This window comes from Apodemus sylvaticus, chromosome 12 (genome assembly GCF_947179515.1).
Source record: "Apodemus sylvaticus chromosome 12, mApoSyl1.1, whole genome shotgun sequence".
Lineage (NCBI taxonomy): Eukaryota > Metazoa > Chordata > Mammalia > Rodentia > Muridae > Apodemus > Apodemus sylvaticus.
This window is the reverse complement of record NC_067483.1, coordinates 63,623,786-63,648,254: the sequence shown is the minus strand read 5'-3', so window position 1 is coordinate 63,648,254 and position 24,469 is coordinate 63,623,786. Positions and strand designations below refer to the sequence as shown.

The window sequence follows — 24,469 nt, the reverse complement described above, 5'->3', positions numbered from 1 at the left end:
CAGCCATTTTGGGGCTACGTGTTTTTATTGGCTTTTTTAAAGCAGTCTCTCTTTATGTAGCTCTGGCTGTCCTAGAACTCTCATATGGGCCAGGCTGGCCTCAAACTCACAGAGATCCACCTAATACCTACCTCTGCCTCCCATGCACATTGATAGTGCATATTTTTCATTCCTAAAATTTTGGGTTATTTTATTTTGTTGATGCTACTGAACATATATAGAGGAAATATTTCAGATAATGTTTGGAGGAGAACAGTATCGTGTGATGAAGCCTGAGGGTGCATGAACCCAGGTTTTCCCCAGTGTGTCAACTGACAAGTTCTGGGGTTCTGCATGCACCACTATACCTGCTCCTTTTAACTAACCCTCCCAAGTCCAGGTGAGGGATGGGACTCGGAGCCTTGCTCCAGCTCAGCAAGGTCTGTCAGCGAGCCACAGCCCTCGCTCTTCAATTGACTTTTTTAAAGCTAGGTGTAGGCCTGTGCCACCACCACCCGGCTTTGTCTTGTTTTTAATAACCACTTTTCTATAGTCTTAATAGCAAAGATTAAGTTAGTCCAGCTGTAGTATGTATAGGAGAGCTTTAGTACTGGCTGCTTCCACAGTTGTTTGGAAACTACACAGTCACTGAAGTGACTTCTCTGAGTGCTGAGTGCATAATATACAAAGAGAGGTAGTGTTCAGTTAGACATGGCATCAGGTGCATTCAGGAGGCTGAGGCAGGAGGATCACCTCCAGCTTGAGATCAGTCTGGGCTAGAGAATAAAACTCTGCTTCAAAAGACCAAAAAAACCAACCAATAGAGACGTTGAAAGTTGGGAAGGCAAACCGGAAAAAGACAGATAAAAGCTTTTCAAATGGAGGTAAATAATGAAGGAAAAGAACCAGGAGCGACTTCCCAGGGTAGACCCAGGAGGAGAGTGGAGCAGTGAACCCAGAACCTGGGGTCTGGGGTAGGCCCAGGGGGATAGTGGAGCAGTTAACCCAGAACCTGGGGTCTGGGGTAGGCCCAGGGGGACAGTGGAGCAGTCAACCCAGAACCTGGGGTCTGGGGTAGGCCCAGGGGGACAGTGGAGCAGTGAACCCAGGGCCCCGCCCTCCCCATTCCTTCTGTTGCTTGCTTTGTGAGAAAGGTCGGGTTTCTGTCCCATGCTGCTATGAGGTTGAAGGGTTCTCTGTGCTGAGGCAGGCACTGCATCAGAGGAACAAAACAATTCCCAGACTATTAGAGGCTGTGTGGAGTCAGCATAATCTTCCTTATAGGCAGCCTTGAAGAGATGGGGATTAAGTCATATGGGTTTTTGAGGTGCTAAAAAGCTGGGCCGTGATTGGTTTGCTTTGTGCTTTTTCTCCCAGCCGACTTGGAATTTTCCCAGCTTTTGAAAGAGTTATTTTATTTATCTACAAATGACTCTTTTCTTATTTCAGTACCCAGTCCAACGTAGCTTCTTTCTGAAAGTCTCTCTGGAAGAACTACTTTCTGAGTTGTGGATCTGAGAGGGTTATAAATCTGTACCTAAAATGTCAGTCCCCCCTGCCTGTTCCTGTGCCATCGCGAGCACTTGGGCTCTTTTGTGTAGGAACCACAGGCTTTGTTGTTCTCTGTTCCCGGATTCTTTCAGGTGCCGGATTCAGCTGCTTCTTTAGAACAGAGGGTTCATTTGGTCTTTGTTGCTTTCAAGCAGGGTCTTATTCTGTAGCCCAGGATGCCCTGGATACATACAGAATGGCCAGCAATCCTCCTGCCTCAGTCTCCCAAGTGCTTGCCATGCTTGTTAGATTATCTAAACACCTTCCTTTTCTAGTCAGCTTCTTTCCTCCCCTCTGCATCTGTCCATCTCGAGGGGTCCATTGGTGAGTGAAATTAATACGAACAGATGCATGTTTGAGAGCATGTCACTCGTGAAGCCTCCTCTAACGCCACGTCACTTCAGGTTCCGCGTTCCACAGGCTTTATTCCGACTCGCTGTGCTCCCATTTTGAATTCTAAATAACAGCCGTTTCATGTGCTTGGAGAACTTGGAAGGCAGAAGACCCTTCGTTAGGTGTGTCTTTCTGCTCCCCTTCACAGAGGGGACGACGTCCAAGTAGTCACTAGTGTCCTCTCTGAGGATTTTTGAAAGGAGTTTTAAGGAACTTTGTGGTCTCCACAAAGCAGTTTTTCTGAGTCTCACTGGCAGCAGCTTCTGCTGTCTTTAATTCCTCAGAGAAAGACATTAAGACTTGACCATATTAGGCACCTAATTATAATGCTCTGTATAAGAAGTGCTGCAATTAGTGATTGCCTTGAATTACAGATTTGAGCTGGGGGGAGGGGGCAGTAAAAGGCAGGAGTTAATCCTGTTGGAATGCCTCCAGTGTCCTTTGGGGTGTCAGAGGAAACTTGAAGCCTTCTGCATCACACTGGCTGTCACCATTGGTGCTTCTAAGTTCCATCTCGAATAGTCTGTGTGGTCTCAGTTACTCAGTTACTCAGGCCTGTCTTTCCATGTGACACTGCTTTCCCTCATTGCTAGACAAAGGCAAAGGCTTACACTCATTAGTAAGCATGTGGTGGATATGGATTTAAAGCTGTGTCATAGCTGGGTGTGGTGGCACATGTCTGTAATCTGTATTCAGGAAGCTAGTGTAGAGGAGTGCTTTGACTTTGGGGATATCCTGGGCTATGCAGCAGGATTTTTTTTTTTTTTTGTCTTAAAGAAGAAAAATAAAAGACACAGCAATTACAATTATTATTATTATTATTGTATGTGTGTGTTGTGTGTGTGACATGTGTTTGTGATGTGTATGTGTGACACATGTGTTCCACAGCACGCTTTTGGAGGTCAGGGGAGTCAATGCTCTCTCTCTTTCTACCTAGGGTTCTGGGGAGTCAGACTTGGCACCAGGAGTACTTTTACCTGCCCCTCTTGGTGACACCCCTCCCCCCCAGCAGCCCTTACTGAAATTTTAGAGCTTTCCTTAACGAGTGCTCATGCTTTTATTTATTTATTTATTTTGGTTTTTTTGAGACAGGGTTTCTCTGTGTAGCCCTGTCTGTCCTGGAACTCACTCTGTAGACCAGGCTGGCCTCGAACTCAGAAATCCGCCTGCCTCTGCCTCCCAAGTGCTGGGATTACAGGCGTGCACCACCACCGCCCCACTGCTTTTATTTCCTTTAACTTGTTACCTGGGTGTGCCACACTGGTGGCAGGGTGTGAGGAAAGCTAGCAGAGAGAGGTGGCTCGGAAACCTTTACCACGTCTAAGAGCCCGGGCTTCTCCTTTAGTGCTGGATAAAAGATGGAAGCTTGCTCCAAGCACGGCAGTGCTGAGCTGAGGCCTTGCATGGCTTGTCCCTGCGCCTTCCTTCCCGCTCCTGACCTCAGCTCTCAGCACTGGTCTGTTTCAACAGTGAAGAACTCCATTCCTGTTGTTTCTGGAACGTGCCAAGGGCATTGCCGCACTGCAAATTCCACAAGGACAGAGTCCTGGGTTTGTCATTATTTATTGCCTCCTGGTCCCTCACATGGCCCAGAATTTGTCCTAGCCTGGGTGGGATCAAAGGATCCTGTCCTTTCTCTCTCCGAATTCTCCTTCCACAGGACAAAGCGTTTACTTTTTAAAAGTTTTTTTTGGTGGCCTTGTGTGGTACACAGAACTTTAACCCAGCACTTGGGAGGCAAAGGCGGGTCTTCATCTCCCTCCTGATCACCTATCACCCCTGATCACCTATCGCCGTGTCACCAGAACCGTGAGAGCATTCCAGCACACTCTCCCTGCCCTACGTGCAGTGATGCGAGTAGGCATTTCAGGATTTATTTTTATTTTATTTACTTAATTCCATTTATTTTATTTATTTTTAAAATACAGAGTCTCTCACTAGAATGGCCTCTGCTGTTCTAGAGCTTACTTGTGTAGCTTGGGCTGGCATCAGATTTATAGCATATTATAACCTGAAAAAAACATATTTATAATACATAAATATACTCAAAGACTGGAAGTATTTGTCTTAAAATGTTAAGATCAGGGTGGAGAGATGGCTCAGATGTTAAGAGCACCGACTGTTTTTCCAGAGGTCCTGAGTTCAATTCTCAGCAACCACCTGGTAGCTCACAACCATCTGTAATGGGATCTGCTGCCCTTTTCTGGCATGCAGGTAAACATGCAGGCAGAACACTGTATAGATTATAAATAAATAAATCTTAAAAAAAAAAGTCAAGAACAGCTGAAGGCCCAAAGCAGTAACAATTTTTTAAATATTTATTTATTTATTATATGTAAGTACACTGTAGCTATCTTTAGATGCCAGAAGAGTCAGATCTCCTTTCGGATGGTGGTGAGCCACCATGTGGATGCTGGGATTTGAACTCATGACCTTTGGAAGAGCAGTCAGTGCTCCTACCTGCTGAACCATCTCTCCAGCCCTTAAAACCTTTTTTTTTTTTTTTTTTTTTTTTTTTTTTTTTTTTTAAGACAGGGTTTCTCGGTATAGCCCTGGCTGTACTTGAACTCCGTCTGTAGACCAGGCTGGCCTCGAACTCAGAAATCCATCTGCCTCTGCCTTCCAAGTGCTGGGATTAAAGGCGTGAACCACTACTGCCCAGCTAGCAATAACAATTGTATATACTTTTTATTTATGGTGGTTTTTTTTTTTTTTTGAGACAGAAGATCTTCCTGCTTCTGTTTCCTGAGTGTTCGGATTACCTATATGCACCCCTTCACATGGCTCTACATATATATATTTTTTATAAGATGGATTTATATATAAATATAAAAGTATATACTCTTAAAAGTTTTGTAATTGTGTGTGTCAATATTTAGATGTACAGCTATGGACACACATATATTCATGGTTTATGGTTAGCTAAGTACATAGTTATGGGGTGTAAGAATAAATATTATATGAACATAGATATGATACAGAATGACATGGTTTAAAATGTAAATCATGGGGGTGAGAAGATGTCTCGTGATTAAGAGCACTTGTTGCTCTTGCAGAGGACTGGGACTTGGTTCCCCGCACCCTCATGGTGGTGCCCATTTCTGACCTCCACAGGCACTAGGCGTGCACCTGGTGCACAGATATACAGGCAGGCAAACCACAGAATAAGATAAATCATTTTAAAATGCCGTTTAGAATATAAATGTGGGAACTTGGGGGCAAAAGAATATCTTTGGGGGAAAAAAGTCATAATTACATAATATACATATGATGCACTGATTTTTTTTTTTTATCAAGGTCAGCTTTTTATCTAGGTAGCAACTTTGAGGTCAGCCTGGGCTATATGATATCTTGTCTAAGAAAAAAAAAAAGGAGGAGGGAGATAGAAGGCATTCACTTTTAATGGGGTGTGCATTATGCCTGTGTTTTGAGTAGCCAGTCTGTGAACTCACTGGTCTAGCGAGGCTTCCGGTTGAAGCAGCTCTGTTTAAGGAATCCCTTTGTCCCTTCATCCGAGCGGCCATTAACCCGTGAGCATGTGCTGATGTTTCCTTTGTTTGTTTTAAACCTCAAGGAGCTGAAGCCACTGTTTCTGAAGGAAGTTGGCTGTCACTTTGATGACTTTGTGACCAACCTCATTGAGAAGTCAGCATCTCTGGACAATGGCGGGTGCGCGCTCACAACCTTCTCCATTCTTGAAGAAATGAAAAACAACCACAGAGCCAAGTGAGTATGTGAGGCTTGCCTCTCAGTGTGGACACTTGCTCCCGCACAGCCGCTTGTCAGACGTGGAGTGCAGCGGATGCCCGTCACGGGTCTCCACACTTTTACTTCATTTCAATTTATTTTCTGAGTTAGATTCTTATTATATTGCCTTGGCTAGCCTTGAGCTCTCTATGTAGACCAGGCTGGCCTCAAACTCACAGAGCCTGCTTCTGCCTCCCAAGTATTAGGATTAAAGTTTTTTTTTCTCCTCAACATGGAGTTCTGTTCATTTATTATGTAGCCTTAATTTTTTTTTAACATTTACTATGTATATAGGCATGTATGTATGTATGTATATATGTATGTATGTATGTATGTATGTATGTATGTGGGCATACAGTCTATAGTATACATGTAGAAGTCAGTGGACAGTATGAGATTATCAATTTTGGGTCTCACATTGAACTAAGGTTGTCAGGTTTGGTGAGGAGTACCTTTACCTGCTAAGCCATCGCACTGGCCCAGTGTGATGATTATAACGTGTTTACATAACCTCCTTAGCCAAGCCCCTCATTGTGTGGTTGATACTATAGCTGTCTGCAACAATCTGTAAGATCCCACGATGGGGGATTTAACCTAGAATCTGGATCCAGAGTCCTTGCTCTTAACCACATCATCCCGTGCCTGTTATAGTTGATTTGGTGTGTACTTGTAATAAAGTACCCTGTAGTTAGGATGTGTTTTTTCATTTGTTAAGTCACTGAAAATAAAAGGAAAGGTATCAGTGGCTTTGCTGTTCTGGGCTCTCTGCCAGTGTCTCCTGGAGAAGGGTTTTGAGAAGCAAGGGCCAACAGTGGTACCCAAAGTAAGATGGTATACCGGGCGATAAAATGTGAGTTATTACCCCAAAGCAGAGGATCTGATCAGGGGCTGTTAGGAGTTGATGTAAGTTCTTTGCCACTAGGAAGAGCTGACTCCTGCAAGTTATTCTCTGACCTCTGTACACACACACATGCCACCCTCCCCTGAAGAAGTAGTTGAATAAAATGTAAAAAGTAGACCAACATCAGGACAGTGTGGAGGACACCCAGTAGCAGTGTACAGCATGGCGGGGACCCCCGCACCCCTCAGAGGCTCTCAGGATGCTCGTGTGGGGACTGCCTTTCCATGGAGGCTGAAGTAGAAGGTCCAGGCCTGCAGTTAGGTATCTGATGTGGCTCCTTCCCAAATAGGAATCACTCACCCGCTGAGTTCACTGTCACGAGTGGAAGGGGGAGGAGCCCGGTAAACATTAGTGAGTGAGCCAGCGGGTCGCTGGGGGCAAGCACCCCCTCTGTGCTCGTGGGAGTGAGTTTGTCATCACCCTCCCCTGCCTGTGGTTTGTTGTCATTTTTTTTTCTTTTCCAGAGATCTGAGAGCACCTCCAGAACAAGGGAAGATATTCATTTCAAGGCGGTCTCTTTTAGAGTGAGTGATAATTGCTTTTGTTAATTATCAATCTAATGTCAGAAGAAAAAAGCTGTCTGTATTTATAGAGTTTATGCTCTATCCGTCTGTCTATTCATCCGTCCATCCGTCCGTCCATCCATCTATCTCTCCCAAGCCCATACAAATCATGACTTCGGTGATGTTTTTGAATTCCTTCTTGCTTATCTTCTGGTTCTCTATCTGGCTTCTCTGGAAAAGATAGACAGAAAAACAGAAATCTGTCCTTTGGCAAATTCTTTGAAATTGTGTTACAAAGAGTTGTTTATCCAGGGGGGTAGAGTAGAAATAATCTACTTGGAGAGAGTTTTGGAATTGCCGCCTTCTTAATATATGTGTGTGTTTTCCCACCTCAGTTTCTTGAGTAAGATTCTTAATAGTTTTTTCAAGACTATTTTTAACCCCCCCCCTGCCTGTCTAATCTGGTGCTTCTCAACCTTCTTAATGCTGCGACCCTTTGATACAGTTCTTCATGTTGTGGTAACTTTCAACCATAAAATTATTTTCATTGCTGTTTTTGTGAATCTTAATGTAAATATCTGTGTTTTCCAATGGTCTTAGGTGACCCCTGTTAAAGGGGTCGTGAACCATAGGTTAAGAACCCCTGGCCTAATCTCTTTAATATTGCATGAATGGATTGTGCTGACTTAATTTATGAACCAAAAACAAAAGGTGCCCTTTGGGTGGGAGATGGCTGTCTCTTCTTTGTCATTGTGTTCATTGGGATATTGATGGAATTTATTCCGTGAGAATATTGGGTTGGTGAGAATTACCTAATGTGCCTGTGTTTAAAAATGAACCTTGTGTATGAACATTTACTGTATAAGGGAAATTGGTATGTACTTCCTGATGAGAAGGCAGAGCGTTTAAATTCTATTCATGTCGAGACTGGGTTGTGTTGTAGTTTCAAGAGAGGGATCTTCTAACATTTGCATCTGGAGGAAAATGCAAGCTTCTTACATAAAAGGAATAACATAAGAAGTGCATTATTGAAAACTTAACAGAATGAAAGGGGCTGTAGCTTAGTGGTAGAATGCCTTCCTAGACCTGCCTGAAGCCCGAGTCCAGTCCTCATTAACGCGAGGAGGGGGGGAGGGGAAGGAGGGAGGGAGAAAGCAAAGGAGAAGAGAAAAATTATCAATTAAAATATATTTGAACTTTAAAAAGATAGGAAGGAATGTGACCAAGGAAATAGCTTAGCTAGGTTTTTATTAGGTTTTGACGACCTTTAAATGAGGCTTAAGAATATTTTAGGTCCTTCAAAGTTGTTTAGAAGCTGCATACACTTCCCTGAGGCCAAGGCTGCATCCCTTGTTAGAGTCCTTGGGGAGCAGCCATCGGGAAGGTCATGTCTGTTAAAAGGCGACCAGCCCCGGCCCCAGCCCCAGGCTGCCCGCCCCCCTGCGCCTGTGAGGGTGGACAGCATTTAGGAAGGCTGTGCAGGAAGGTGGTGGGAGGTGCCTGCTTACAGTCCTCGAAAGAGGAACAGAAAGGGGTTTGAAAACTTAGTCCTCTTTAGAGACTAGCGCCGTGGGTGGGTTTCTAGCTGTAGGTCGCCCTCCAAGGCAGCCATGCTGCTCCTGTGAGCCACTGCCCTATTTTGGAAAGAAAGCTGTAAGGATCCATTATTTTTTACCTTGATTGTATTCTTTAATTTCTGTATATTGCAGACTTAATATCGTCTTTTTTGAGCTTTTATGGTTTGTTTATTTGGTTGGTTTTGGTCTGGGACAAGGTTTCTCTGATAGACTTGGCTGTCCTGGAACTTGCTCTGTAGAGCAGGCTGGCCTTGAACTCAGAGCTGGAACTAAAGGTGTATTTTGATTTTTTTAGAGATTTCTTGAAAAGTAGATTAAACGTCTTGTAAACTGCTTTAAAGAGTGCCTTTGCTGTGTGGTTCTTCAGAGTTGAACAGATTCCTAACTCATGCCCTGCTTGGCCTGCCCTTGCAGCGAGCTGTTTGAAGTGGACCACATCAGAACGATTTACCACATGTTCATCGCGCTCCTCATTCTCTTCATCCTCAGCACGCTCGTCGTGGATTACATCGACGAGGGGAGGTGAGGCAGAGGCCTGTGAGAAGTTAACAGTTCTTATTTGCCTAAAAAAAATTCTCAGGCAGCCGACTTGGTGATGAATTTCTTCTCTCCTAAAAGTAAGAGAGAAGAGTTTCATTTCTCCTCACCATCATTATTAATAATCCTTTTTGAGAAAGTCGTCCAGTTAGACTCAGACTGACCACATAGCTGACAATAATCTTGAGCTCCTGATGTACAACCCCATCCTCACCCCATTGCTGGGCTGACGTTTGCCCAGCGCTCCTGCCGTAGGAGGTGCTGAAGCACTCCACAGCTGAGCGTGCCACGGCTCTGTATAGTTCTCTCTCTCTCTCTCTCTCTCTCCCCCCCTCCCTCTCCCTCTCCCCCTCTCTCCCCTCCCTCCCTCTTTCCCTTTCCCTCCCCTTCCCCTCCCCTTTCCCCATTCCCCTTCCCTTCCCCCCTCCTCCTCCCATTCCCTCTCCCTCTCCCTCTCTCATACAGGGTTACATAAGGCCACTTCTGTGCTTATTTTCTCATGGAGGAAGAGGCTGCCCTCCTCCCTCTGCCCCTCCTCCTAGTCCTCCTCCTGCCTCAGTTTGCTTCTGCTTTCATGTCACCTGTATGTACATAAACGATCTTAGGTGTCTATAAAGACTAGGTCCACAAATGATAGAAAACATATAATATGTATCTCCCTGAGGCTGACATAATTCCCTTAAAAAGATTTTCTCCAGTTGCACTTGTTTTCCTGTAAATGATATAACTTTATCCTTTTTTTTTAAATTTTATGCATATGAGTACACTGTTGCTGTCTTCAGACACATCAGGAGAGGGCATTGGATCCCATTACAGATGGTTATGAACCATCATGTGGTTGCTGGGATTTGAACTCAGGACCTCTGGAAGAACAGTCAGTGCTCTTAACCACTGAGCCATCTCTCCAGCCCCCAACTTCATTCTTTAGACTGAGAAAAATTCCATTATGTATATAAACCACATTTTTATTATGCATCCTCCATTGATGGACATTTAATTTGGGTCAATAACCTAGTTCTGTGAGCAGTGGTATAATAAGCACACGTGACATGCGGACACTGTGACCTTGATATATTATTATTTCCTAAAGTCGAAAGCTTGTGTGTGTGCGCACGCGCGCGCGCGCGCGTGTGTGTGTCAGAGAGAGAGAGAGAGAGAGAGAGAGAGAGAGTGAGAATTTTGAGTTCTAAAAATTGATTGCATATCAAAGATGCACTTTTTTTTCTTTTCTCCCCCACAGACTGGTACTTGAGTTCAATCTCCTGTCCTATGCTTTTGGCAAGCTTCCTATCGTTATTTGGACATGGTGGGCCATGTTCCTGTCTACGCTGTCAATCCCCTATTTCCTGTTCCAGCGATGGGCCCATGGTTACAGAAAGAGTTCTCACCCACTGGTCTATTCCCTTGTCCACGGCTCGCTCTTCTTAGTCTTCCAACTTGGAATTCTAGGTTTCGTACCGACATATGTTGTCTTAGCATACACACTGCCACCGGCCTCCCGGTTCATCCTGATCCTGGAACAGGTGAGGGCTGAGTGCTGCTGGGAATGATGCCACACTTCCCTGCCTAGCAGAACTGATCTGAGACTGAGGCTAGTGCTGCGTACATGTTCTTAAGTGTCTCAGTGCCACAGCATACCAACTTAAGTCCGATTTTCCTGCCATCTGCACCCAAATCCTGGGATTGCAGGTATGTTCCACCATGGCTGGCTTTAGAACTGAAGGGTTTGACTGGCTAATATTTTACAAAATTCATTCTACTTCAGTTATATGGATCTTATATACATTATGTTGAACTTTTTTGACTGTTTTGTTTTGTTTGAGACAGGGTCTTTCTATATAAGGTCTGGTTATCCTAGAACTCACTATGTAGACCAGGCTGGCTTGGAACTTCCACAGATCCATCTGTCCCTGCCTCCCAAGACTGGGATTAGAGGAGTGCACCACCACACCTGGCTCCCTTGAACAGATGTTTAAGTTCCCATTTTTTAAAAATATAAACCTGTAATATTCATGTCTTTATTTGGAAGGTTTTTTCCCCCCCACCTTTATAAAGGCTAACTTAAGCTGATATATGCAAATTTAAGTTGTTTTGTATGAATGTTATTAGCCAGTGTAGTTCTGGAGTTACTTATAGGAGACAGATAGGACATTCATTTTCCCTCTGCTTTGACAGATTCGTTTGGTAATGAAGGCTCACTCGTTTGTCAGAGAGAATGTGCCACGAGTACTAAATGCTGCCAAGGAGAAATCAAGTATGTAACTGTCATCTTAGTGGGACATCTCGTTGTCTGGCTCTGGGATGACGTGTCCTGGGGGGCCTGTACTGCATTCTAAGACATCTTAGTAGATGACTTACTAGGGTCTCTCTATGTAACCATCACTGTCCTAGAGCTAACTCTGTGGACCAGGCTGTCCTGGAACTCAGAGATTTGTCTACCTTTGCCTCCAGAGTGGTGCTGGAATTAAAGCTGTGCCTACCACTGCCAGCTTTGCCAACCATTCTTGGTCTGCCTGAGACTAAGGGCGTGCGACACTGCCCTCCCCGCTTCCCCGTTCTTGTTGCTGACTTTGGCTCTCCTGCTTTTGTGGGTGAAGTCAAAGCTTTTTTGTTGTTGTTGTTTGTTTGGTTTGGTTTGGGTTTTTTTGAGACAGGATTTCTCTGTGTAGCCCTGACTGTCCAGGCTGGCCTGGAACTCAGAAATCTGCCTGCCTCTGCCTCCCAAGTCAAAGCTTTGTAACCCAATAGTTTTCCCTTTTTAGGCACAGTTCCGGTACCCACAGTCAACCAGTACCTGTACTTCCTGTTTGCTCCTACACTTATTTACCGTGACAACTACCCGAGGTAACCATGAAGGGGGGGAGGTGTGTGGGGCACAGAGGTGCCCACTGAGGGGCAGCTTTAGAGGTGGGCAGTCCATACAGGGCTGCAGAGAAAACTGTTTGTTCTAACAGGGCAGTGCTAATTAATAATTCTTGATAGAATTATATAATCTTGTTATGATTTTGATGTTAAAATTGAGGGGGGAGTTGGAGGTCAGATTCAAGGCTTTGTGGCACACTGTCCTGTTAAGCTATTCCTCCAGCCCATAAATGATATTCTGTGTAGAAAACCACTGTTAGGTTCTTTACATTGTAGATAAAAGGACAAAACAGAAAGAGTTCATTATTTTTAGAAAACCTGCTTTTTTTTTTTCTCTCTTTTCAGGACTCCTACTGTAAGATGGGGTTATGTTGCTATGCAGTTTTTACAGGTAACTTTTGAAAAACTGCTTAATGTGCTATTGATTGGTATTTTTTTTTATTGCTAAGATTTTTATTTTATTTTAATTTTTTAACAAATGGGCTACACATCAAATGAGATACAAGAAGAAAGGAGGAGTGGCCCCTGGTTCTGGAAAGACTCAGTGAAACAGTATTCGGCAAAACCAGAACGGGGAAGTGGGAAGGGGTGGGAGGGAGGACAGGGGAAGAGAAGGGGGCTTACGGGACTTTCGGGGAGGGGGGGGCTAGAAAAGGGGAAATCATTTGAAATGTAAATAAATTATATCGAATAAAAAAAATTAAAAAAAAGTATGAACAAAAAAAAAAAAAAACAAAAAAACAAATGGGCTAAGTTGGGTGGTGGTGGCACACGCCTGTAATCCCAGCACTCTGGGAGGCAGAGGCAGATGGATTTCTGAGTTTGAGGCCATCCTGGTTTACAGAGTGAGTTCCAGAACAGCCAGGACTATACAGAGAAACCCTGTCTCAAAAAAAAAAAACATATCCAAACAACAACAACAACAACAACAAAAACCAAAAAAGAAAACCAAAAAAAACCAAAAAACAAAAAAAACCACCACCAACAACAACAACAAAAGGGCTTCTTGTCAGGTGGTGGTGACATATGCCTTTAGTCCCAGCACTTGGGAGGCAGAGGCAAGCAGATCTCTTAGTTGAAGGCCAGCCTGGTCTACAGATCAAGTTCCAGGACAGCCAGGGCTACACAGAGAAACCTGGTCTTGAGACAAACAACAAGAGAACCAAATGAGCGTCCTTTGAAAAATATAAATAATTTATTTTTATTTTATATGCATTGTTTTATCTGTATGTATGTCTGTGTGAGGTGTCAGAAGCCTTGGCATTACATACAGGTTTGAGCTGCCATGTGGGTGCTAGAAATTGAACCTTGGTCGTCTGGAAGAGCAGCCAGTGCTCTGAACCCTGGGTCAGCTCCTCAGCACTCTACATTTTTTTGAGCTAGGATTTCTCTATTATGTAGCTCTGGCTGTCTTAAAACTCACTTTGTAGACAAGGCTGGCCTTGAACTCACAGAGATCTGCTTGCCTCTGCCTTCCAAGTGCTTAATTAAAGGCATGTGCCGTTATGTCTGGCTCTTATTTTTTAAAATTTATTTTAAAATGAACTAGGTTTGGTGGCTCATGCCTTTGGTCTTAGCACTTGGGAGACAGAGGCAGGAGGATCTTTGAATTCTAGTGTCAACCAGGACTGTATAATGAGACCCTGTCTCAGACACACACACACACACACACACACACACAAACCCAAAACAAACAAACAAAAAGCAGCTCAAGAATGCTTTCTGTCAGGACGAGAGCCTTTAAGTTCCTCCATCGCAGGCCCTGGCATGTGCTTTGCCAGCATCACAGGCATTTTCTTCATTAAAGAATATTTAGATTAAGGTAATTCTGTTTGGTTATTTCAGTAAGAACCCGGTAGCTTTCCCTCTGCCTTTTCTGGGTGGGGTAGTGGTATGTGTGGGGTCTGCTTGGAACGCCCCATTTCTTCCTTGCGCATTTTGAGAATCAGAAATCCCAGAAAATCCTATTTTAAATTCTGTAAGTCAAAAATTCAGTTGTAAAATGAGTTCTCTTATTCTAGACTTCAGAAATAGGTTCTTTGATAATCATCTAAAAATGCCATTTGGGCCAGGTGTGGTGACACACGTCTGTAAACCCAGTACTTAGGATGCTGAGGCAGGGGGATTATTGAGTCTAAAGCTAGCCTGGGCTACACAGCAAGACACAGTCTTAAGTAAGTGATCAGGAAGGACCATGGGAGATAGGAAGCTTGAAAGCCCTCTCTGGAGGGGTTAATGGGTGTGTGCAAGCCTTAGTCATACATGCGTTTCTTCAGGAGGAAGCCCTGTCCTCCCTCTTCCTTTCTAAGATGCCGTGGTTTTCTTTGCTGTGTTCCAGGTTTTTGGTTGCCTGTTTTATGTGTACTACATCTTTGAGAGACTCTGCGCCCCACTGTTCCGGAATATCAAGCAGGAGCCCTTCAGTGCTCGGGTCCTGGTGCTGTGTGTATTTAACTCCATCTTGCCAGGTAACCCGGGTGCTCATGAGTTTGTCCATCCACGTGGACAGTCAGGAAGAAGGCAGGAAGCTGCTGTCTGTGGGTGCCTTTAGTTCCTGGTTTCCTGTGAACTCGGCTGTACACACCCCCTCCACCACTCTCAGCCTGCTCCACAAGTGAAACGCCTTTCCAGTTTCGCTTCTTGCTTAAGTCTGCTCCCTCCAGTGGTGGGAAGTCCACATTTATGTCTGTCTTCCTCTTTCTATTCAGTTCTCTATAACCTCTCAGTCTCACCATCAAATGCCCATTGTTAAAGTCAATGGCAACCTTCTCCTGATGCTAAACCCTTTAATGGCTTAGGGGTCACTCTCCAGAGGACACGGGATGCTCTGGCACTTTTTTTTTCATGTATGTGTGTACACTGTCACTGTCTTCAGACACACCAGAAGAGGGCATCAGATCCCTTTACAGTTGGTTGTGAACTACCATGTTCACATGCTGGGAATTGAACTCAGGACCTCTGGAAGAGCAGTCAGTGCTCTTTACCTCTGAGCCAGCCTGACTGGCCACGTTTTGCAGTCTTAATTTGCCACCATTGCTTACCTGTCTGCTTTTCACCAGACCTTGTCTCTTAGCTTCACTCACTCAATGTACTTTTCCTGGTAACACACATATTCCTACTGTGTGCCAGTGCTGCGAACGCAGGTGTGGATGCGTAAGGTGTGGATGGGGAAGCAGACAGTCTTCACTTCAGGGGGCTTCATCAGTTTAGCCTTTTTGTCTCCACTTGCTAATGTTTAGCATTGTCTGTTGTCACCTTTTGTTACTATAACAGGGACAGCTCCCCTGGCTAACCTTTTTTTTTTTTTTTTTTTTTTTGGTGTTTTTGGCTTTGGTTTTTTCGAAACAGGGTTTCTCTGTGTAGCCTTGGCTGTCCTGGAACTCACTCTGTAGACCAGGCTGGCCTCGAACTCAGAAATCCGCCTGCCTCTGCCTCCCAGAGTTCTGGAATAACAGGCGCCACCGCCCAGCTAAATAAATAAATCTTAAAAAAAAAAAAACCCAGAAAACAAAAATACTGCTTGTAGAAAAGTGGTGGTAAGGTTTCCAGACAGCAGGGCAGATGGAAAGGCCCGGGGTACCTTGGAATGGCAGAAGTCCATTACAAGTATTTGGTGTTCGCAGCACGCAGGGCAGAGTTAAAGGGTCTTGGACTGTGAGGCCAGGCATTTCTTTAAACCAGGCTGGAGCCATCTATTTTATCTTAAAATTACATAGAAATTAATGTTTTTAAAGTAAAAAAAAAATAACCTAGCTTTCCAAGGTGCACTGTATCACCTCTGCCATGGGTGAGCTGGGATCCCCGCAGGTGTTGTGGCAGCGTCCCAGCTAAACGCACACACGCTGGCGGGTTCATGGCGGCTGGCTCCACGGGCTGCTGGAAAGGCTTCCCGTTGTCTCTCATTTCAGGCGTGCTCATGCTGTTCCTCTCCTTCTTTGCCTTTTTGCACTGCTGGCTCAATGCCTTTGCTGAGATGTTACGCTTTGGTGACAGGATGTTTTATAAGGTATTGTATACGTTATATAGTATATATTATTTTGTGTGTGTGTGTGTGTGTGTGTGTGTGTGTGTGTGTGTGTGTGTGTAAAATTGAAACATACATATACTTCTGTGTAGCTGCCTCCCCAGTGCTGTGATTAAAGGCGTGGGTCACCATGCCTGGCATTTCTAATGAATTTTAAAAATTATTGGGATGAGGAGTGGTCACATGCATGTAGCACAGTGTTCATGTGTGTTCAGAGATGGAATCAGGCTGTCAGGCTTGGCAGCAAGACCTTTCACCAGCTGAGCCATCCTACCGGCCCTCAAGTTCCATTTTATTTATGTATTATTAATACATAATTGAGTTTTTTTGGTACAAATCCTGTAAGATACTTTTCTATGAGTTTTACCCATGTTAAATCTGAAATTCTGATGCAGGTATAATTAATGTAATCCAGATGCTGTTACATACTGAGGAGGCTGAGGCAGGATGGTTACCGTGGGTTCCAGGTCAACCTGGGTTGCATCAGAGTAAGACCCAGTCTCGGCCTTCCTTCTTCCCACCTGCATGAAGAACAGCGAGTGTCTGCTGGATCCTGTAGAGCTACTGTGCAGCGGGAAAGTGCTAGTCAGAGGGTGTGCCAGCGCCACCACTGTGTTTCAGTTGGCCATTTATGAAGTGGCTTCATGGGTCAGTCACTTAAGACTAGAGCAGTTCACAAGGGAAATCACTTTCTTCACTTTCGGTGGTGTTCTTTCTGTGTCAGATGGTATTAGCTTGCTAAAGCTGGCCTTGTCAAGTTGTATTATTTTGACTTCAAGTCTACCACTCCCTTCTCAAAGACAGTCAGTGTGGATGGCAAATTTTAGATATCTGATTCTATTAGTCTTACCTTGAAATTGGGAGCCAGAACTATGAATGCTGCCATAGTGGTCCCAGTCGGTCTGTTTCCATGTGTTCTCTTATGTGTAACAAGGTGGAGAGGAAGTTTACTGACTCTGTAATGGCAAATATTAGATTTAAATTATAGTGTGCTCTGTATCTATATAACACATTGATAACGAGACAGTGCACTCTGAGACTTAGCCTTTGTATGTATGTATGCATGTATGTATGTATGTAATTATGTGTGTGTATATGTATGAGTGGCGTTAGTGTTAATACTATCTGCCCACATGCCTCTGAGATTTTTAGTGTCAGTGTGCGGACAGACAATTCTGTCATAATGTGTTCTAGGCTTTCTTTCCATCAGGCGTGTGTAATCTTTGGAAATAGCAGGGGTCTGCTGTGTGTGTAACTTTACCGCTTTCCTTTCCTCCAGGACTGGTGGAACTCTACGTCCTACTCCAACTACTACCGGACCTGGAATGTGGTGGTCCACGACTGGCTCTACTACTATGTGTACAAGGACCTCCTCTGGGTAAGCAGCGGGACCTAGTTGATGACACTTAGGACATGGGGAAGCCAGGCGGTGGTGGCGCACGCCTTTAATCCCAGCGCTTGGGAGGCAGAGGCAGGCGTATTTCTGAGTTCGAGGCCAGCCTGGTCTACAGAGTGAGTTCCAGGACAGCCAGGGCTACAGAGAAACCCTGTCTCGAAAACAAACAAACAAAAAGGACATGGGGATTCCAAGGGGCCTAGAGAGATGGCTCAGTGCTCAGAACTCACATTGGGCAGCTTACAATCACATGTACCTGTAGTTCCTGGAGATCAGATACCTTCTGCACGTACAGCATGCATGTGCTACACATATATACACATCAAAACCCAAGAAGTAAATCTTTACAAAAAGTCTTCCATGGTGGCATGCACCTCCCAGCACTTGGGAGGCAGAGGCAAGTGGATCTGTGAGTTCAAAGCCAGGCTGGTGTACGTCATAGAGCTAGAGCTACACAGTAAGGAACTGTCTCTGAAGAAAACAAAAGCCATGAACATGAAGGAAACAGGGATTCTTTTACAGGCAATGCTGGACAAGCTGCAGAAAGTTGTGTTTAATTGCCTATGAGGAAGGGGTTACGGTTTCTTGCCCGTTTCCCTGGTTCTTACATCTAAGTACCCTTATGCCATGAATGGTATTGATCATGACAGCCATCATATACATTATAGGACAATGCCATGCCTTTCTCTGGACTTCACTGTCTGGTTACAGAATTACACTTCTTAGAGGCCTGTATTAGGAGCTGAAGTGACCCACCTTCCAAGAACCTTTCAAAACTTCATTGCCCACAAATAATTTCCCTCTAGCCACACCTCCCTGTGCTCACACACTCTCACGGTCCCTCACTTGCTCTCCCCCTCTACTCCCCTCTCTTCCCCTCTCCTCCCCTCCCTGCCCTTCCCTCCCTCTCTCTTTCCTTTGTAGACCAGGCAGGCCTGAAATTTGCAGAGCCCCTCTTGCCTCAGCATACCACACACGTTTCACTTGGGTTGGTTTGTTAAAAGTAGATTTGAATTTCCACCTCTCCAAGCAGAGACAGTCTATGCGAGCCATGCTGTGGGGCACAATGTAGAGTAACTAGGTGTAGTCTGTACTTCTGCTTAGTGCCCGTGTCTCAGATGCAGTTTTCGTTGTTAAGGAAGTGTGTCATCCGCCTCCGTGACTGACAGCATCCTAAGGAAGGAGGCATGTGTTAAGGCTGGGAGTTCTCTCTCTCACAGTGAAGTCCTATGTTGGGCTGAGGCAAGACTCGTTTTTAAATCTTAGTTTTGGAAAGGGCGCCTGCTGGGTGTGGTTCTGCGAGCATTTGGAAGGTGGAGGGGAAAACCGACCAGGAGCTCACGACCAGCCTCTAGTGTATGAAACCTGGCTGAAGAGTGCTTCTAGAACATCAGCCCAGAGATCAAGCCCTCAGCACACAAGGTTTCAGTCAGGACACCTCATATCCAAACTAGAGCATTGAGCATTGAGCATGTTCTTGCAATTCTTTTAATAGATTCGGATTAACCTAAGGAGTAGGTTGGAATACTATTGAGTGGGTGCCTTTACTGTGTGATAATCATGTCTCATATTGTTTGTACATTCATTTTTGTTTTAAGTTGCTAACTCTGATATTTTCTTTGTGCCTTAGTTTTTCTCGAAGAGGTTCAAATCTGCCGCCATGTTGGCTGTCTTCGCCCTCTCGGCTGTGGTGCATGAGTACGCCCTCGCTGTCTGCCTGAGCTACTTCTACCCAGTGCTCTTTGTGCTCTTCATGTTCTTTGGAAGTGAGTGACGTGGCCGGCTGCTGTTATACCAGGGAAAGTGAGACAGGAAGGAAACTACAAAGTCATCTTAGCAAAGCTAGATGGTGACACCGTTTCAAGGCAGTTAGTTTAGCAGGCGGTCAGAATGGTGACTTTGAGTAACTGCATGCAGCTGTGTCTACGGGTGTTTGCACACTGGAGGGAAATGTGGACTAGGTAGCCTCTTGGGGACCAATAGTAAACACTCACTGCCGCTCCTGAGAACAGGCCCATGTTTGAGCGTGTAGAGAGGTGCCCATAAGAATAGCTCCGTGAAATGTGTTTTGCTTTGTCTCAATACAGTTGGTTTCCTAATAATTAGTGATAATTAGTAGGGATAACTGATGCATTTCCCAAGTGAAGCATCATTTACTTGTAGAGTGTAAGATCAGGATAAAGGATGCATATGAAAGCCCACTGCTGGGGTCAGCCCCAGCCTGCGTCTGAACCTCAGCCCAGGTGGACTGCAACTGGATAACTGATGTATTTTGTTTTCTTTCTGACTTCAGTGGCTTTTAACTTCATCGTTAACGACAGCCGGAAAAGGCCGATCTGGAACATCATGGTTTGGGCTTCTCTGTTCCTGGGCCATGGAGTCATTCTGTGTTTTTACTCTCAAGAGTGGTATGCCCGTCAGCACTGTCCTCTGAAGAACGTGAGTCGCTGGCCCAGTGAGGGTAGCACAGGAATGGACAGTGAGGGTGGCTGGAAAGAAGGGAGGAGGAAGTAAGCCTCAGTTTACCCCACCCCCACCCCCAGGGTCTGTCCACGCTGCCTGAGAGCCTGCTCCTTCGAGTTGCTTCATTCCGTGCTGCTGATTCTTGGTTTTCTTTTTCCTGACCTCCCTGTGGCTTTCTGTCTCCAGGGTTTTCCCAGTGACACATGCATCCGTGCCTCTGAAATGTGGATGTCGTCACCTCTGTCCCCTAGGAGCAATACGCTTGTCTAAATGTCAGACCACACTGAGTGTGGACTGCGCTTCTGGATTGTTCTTTCTCTGTCTCCCTTGTGCTTGGGTTTTGTTTGTCCCACCTTTCCTGTTTTGGACAAAGTACTTCATCTTGGAGTGGATCACTAACAGTCATATGCATATGTGTTATTATCTAGTCTTACCTCTGTTTAGACTTTAGTCTAAAACTGAGTTTTGCTAAAAGAAGCTGTCAAGAAGCTGAGAGACAGTGTCTGTTTACAGTTTGATACATGGTCCCTGGAGCTGAATGCAGTTGACTGAAATTGAGTTAATTCAGTGCTGTTAGTAGAAAACATGTCAGTGTCCTTTGAATTAGGAGGTTTCTTATACCTTCCAGGTCACAGAAGTGCTGGGAGTTAGCTTTGAGAAGTCCAGTATATCACGCTCAGCCAGTACCTGCCCCGAACCTAATTCACATGTACTGCGGACATAAATAAACTCTTCTTTCTTTATCTCTCCCATCGTAGCCTACATTTCTGGATTATGTCCGGCCACGGTCCTGGACTTGTCGGTATGTGTTTTAGAAGCCCTGGCTCTGCCTGCTTTCTTGCCTCTGAAGACTGGACATTCTTCCTGCCTTCGAGCCAGCCGTCTTCAGCAGTCACGGAACACCTGTGCCAGCGTGTGGAGCTCTGCCCTTCCGGGGCGCACCTGGAGTTGGGCTGTGGGAAGTTCACTTAGCGATTATTATTACTATCATTTTTTGTTCCCTCTGGGGGAGAAAGGAGACCAGCGAGGTGATGGCAGAGTCTCGCAGGGTTATCTCAGGTCCAGCCTTGGTAGTTTTATATGTTTATTTCCTTGATTCCATCCAACCAGAGACTAAACATATCTTGGCCACAAGTTAGCCAAAGTACCTTAGGAAGACATCATTTCAGTGTCTTTGAACTTAGAAGTTTTTTTCATGCACACTATCAGGAGGTATGCTAGTGTAGTTGGGAAGAAATAAATTTTGTTATTTTTGGTAGAGAAAAGAATACCTATTTTCCAAAGATAATCTTGTTATGCATTCTGCTCATCTGTTGCTGATCTGTGCTTTGCTTCTGTGCGGGGACTGGAACCCAGGGCCTTGCTCAGGGCGGCGCACGGAGCCACACCCTAGCCCTGCCGTTGTATATTTCTCAAAGTTCTGGTCTACTGTTTTGTTTTCCATTTTCTGTATAAGTTGTGATTCTTTTAAACAATTAGTGTTCTTTCCCTACTACAAATTCAAGGGTCAGAAGTAGAAAGGGAAAAAAGACATTTCCTTTAGAAACTTCAAAAGTCATTTTAAAATATAGACTCACTGAGCTGGCCAGGCATTTTTAATTATTTTATCATAGAAGTTCTGTGGAAGCTTTTATTGTTGTTGGTTTGTTTTTTTGTTTTTTAGAGGTGGGGGTCTTGCTATGTAGCCCAGGCTGGTCTTGAACTTGCTATGTAGCCTGGCTGGCCTTGAACCCCTGACCTCCTGCTCCTGCCTTCCAAGTGCTAGGATCACAGAAGACATCTCCATGCCTGATCAAGATTTTTTTTTTAAACTTTTAGGTTGTAACTTCTTTGAAGTTACTTAGAAGTATCCTTTGGTACAATTGCTTTATTGTCTAATACGTAGTGACTGTCCTTGTTACAGACTAGTGAGTCCACAGTGGAAGTATTAATCTTTCTCTACTAATAATCCTAAAATGACTACTAAGGATCCAGAAGCTGGCTTCTGAAACGTCTGCTCAGTCATTATACTTTAACAGTATATTTTTAGATGAAATAAATTACTATGTGATCATTTGTAAGGACATGTACTCATTATGTGACATTTGCAAATTGTGAGGTGCCCGTTCCTTACCTGGTGTGTCAGAAGGGCCCGCTGTGCTTGTGTGCAAGGGTGTGTGAGAACTGCGCATCAGTAGGGTACCACAAACCATGTAGTTCAAACCTCCTGCCCAAAGAAATGAGCCTTCCAAGTTGCTCACACACAGAATGCCATGGCACAGTCACTTTGGTGGTTATTTCCTGGCAACCATCCATACAGGTTTGGGAAGTCTTTTCAGAGTGGCTTTAGAACTCAATTTGAGTCTCACAAGAAGATCTGTAATGCTCTTTTATAACCACTCCCATGAGGACCACGTGTCTCCAGGTTCCTTACCTGCTTTACCACCGCTGGAGATGAGTTGTGGCTGTTTCTGTCAGCAGATCTTTGTTCCCAAACAGTAGTGTTCTGTGTTGTCATAGAACCACAGCCCCTCAATACAGCCTGTGAATGGAGCCTATGAAGTCCTGACTTGTGTCTTAAAGATTAAAACAAGCTGGTCACTTTTATGTGTAATGACATTTTAAATGTACGAGGGAACAGATTGGCCTGGGACTTGGTTATAAGCCAGACTTCGGAAGCACCGGATGGAATTTCAGAGGGCGGGGGACTTTTTTTCTGAGACAAGGTCTTTCTCCACAACCAAGCTGGTGTGGACCTCACATCCTCCTGCCTCAGCCTCCTCAGGTGCCAGAATTTATAAGCATGTGCTGCCACAGAAGGCCTTTCATTAGGAATTATTTTCCTGACAAGATTTTAGGCGATAATAATGTGTGTAAGACTGCAAACTACTTAGAATTCTAAGAGCGTTGTAGGAGAACCTCAAAAATACAAAACCCCAAACTAGGTGGCCACTTAAAATACAAAACCCCAAACTAGGTGGCCACTTTTGTGAAAGAGATTGGGTTGGCAACCATGACCACATTGCTGGCAGCGTTAGCAGTCTTTTTTTTCAAATCATGTCTGAACTCTTTAAAGAGAAAATAAAACCAAAACCTCTTGCTAATAGTGTGTTCCAAGCGAGTTTGTTTATTGTTCCCTGTTGTGCCAATGGGAGAAAGCTGTTTTCTGTTAATATTTCTTATTTGTCTACAAGGTAAGGGATTTAGTGTTTTCTATAAGAAGTATTAATGCTGATAACTGATTTGAAGTGAGCACACACACACACAAAACTACTGTATGTACAGCGTTTCAGTTTGCATTTGGATGTCTGTCTTTTACTACTGTGTTGGATGTTTTTTATTCTCAGATAAGAGGAAGAGGGAGCAAGGTTAGGAATTTTTTGGTTGATGAATGGATGTATTAAAATCGCCTGGGTAACGTTGCTTGCCTCGTGTTAGAATTTAATTAGAAGACTAAGGCTGGGATTTTTGTTGTTGTTTGTTTGTTTGTTTTTGAAACAGGGTCACTCTACATATCTCTGTCTATCCCAGAACTCATGTTGACCAGGCTGTCCTCTAACTCACAGATGTGTCTCCCGAGAGCTTGGTTAAAGGTGTGCACCACCAGGCCTAGCTGGGACTGCTTTTAACTTGTCAGTAACTGCAGCATTTGGCAGTGTGGAAAATGTATCTGTTTCCCTTCTAGTCAAGGGAAAAGCTATTAGTGTTGGCAGGTTAAGAAAGAAAGTAAATGTTGAATACAAATACAATAATTGTATTTGTAAACATTGTTACAGAACTTACTCATTTATGATATGTAACTTGTTTTGAAATTTAAAAATTATTCTTGCCAAAAATTGAATATCACAGGTTTTCTAGACAAGTCATATTATGTTTGAAAATCACTCACTTGGTCTATATAACCTAAAAAGATGGAATTTTGCCTAGTAGTGGTGGTCCATGCCTTTAATTCCAGCACAATTCCTTACAGTAGCAAGGAATTATAGTTACAAAGTAGCAATGAAATAACTTTATGACTTGAGGGGTCACCACAACATGAGGAACTGCTTTAGGAAGGTTGAGAACCAATGACCTAAAGTCATGTGATTGTAGTAATAGGACTCCTCATAAAGTGTAAATAGTTTAAACTTTTATGGCATCATTTTAAAAAAATAAGTTGTGGGAACTCCTCATTGGAGGAATTTTTTGAGTTCTCTCTCACTTTTCCTTAATAAATGTTTTTTTACTCTGCTCAAAAAAAAGGGGGAGGGATTGTTTGGGGGTTGGCGTTGTACTTGCTTACCACACACAAACTGCTGATAGGCTTGGCCAAGGCGCAGCCATGCTAGGACGGCATACACTGGATGGCGTGATACGTACCTGGAATCCCAGCTCTGGAGAGGTGGGAGAAGGAGGGTCACGAGTTCTAGATTATCCCTAGCTACACAATCAGTTGGAGTCGAAGACCAGCCTTGGCTACAAGTGACCCTCTCCCAAGCCCCTTCACATAAACTAGACACAGTGTATTCACATAGGGCTGTTCTCTCCTTTAGTACAGCCATCTCTCCTTCCCGGAGA

The 24,469-nt window shown here is 44.3% G+C and overlaps 1 protein-coding gene across 4 annotated transcripts in view; it reads left to right on the top strand.

Annotated features, from left to right (window-relative positions):
* The window catches only part of Soat1 (sterol O-acyltransferase 1), a 46,698-nt gene extending 23,682 nt beyond the window's left edge, over positions 1-23,016 (top strand). For 3 of the 4 annotated variants that reach the window (XM_052200032.1, XM_052200033.1, XM_052200034.1), the window contains 13 exons: positions 5,498-5,649; positions 7,036-7,095; positions 9,066-9,173; positions 10,429-10,711; positions 11,364-11,442; positions 11,951-12,032; positions 12,396-12,441; positions 14,389-14,518; positions 15,959-16,056; positions 17,354-17,452; positions 19,101-19,236; positions 19,764-19,909; positions 20,692-23,016. In XM_052200032.1, coding sequence (XP_052055992.1) covers positions 5,498-5,649; positions 7,036-7,095; positions 9,066-9,173; positions 10,429-10,711; positions 11,364-11,442; positions 11,951-12,032; positions 12,396-12,441; positions 14,389-14,518; positions 15,959-16,056; positions 17,354-17,452; positions 19,101-19,236; positions 19,764-19,909; positions 20,692-20,748 — 1,476 coding nt within the window. In that variant the 3' untranslated portion in view covers positions 20,749-23,016. The remainder of the gene's footprint in view (positions 1-5,497; positions 5,650-7,035; positions 7,096-9,065; positions 9,174-10,428; positions 10,712-11,363; positions 11,443-11,950; positions 12,033-12,395; positions 12,442-14,388; positions 14,519-15,958; positions 16,057-17,353; positions 17,453-19,100; positions 19,237-19,763; positions 19,910-20,691) is intronic. The other variant, XR_007980411.1, reaches the window with a different exon arrangement.
* Positions 23,017-24,469: the final 1,453 nt, after the last annotated feature.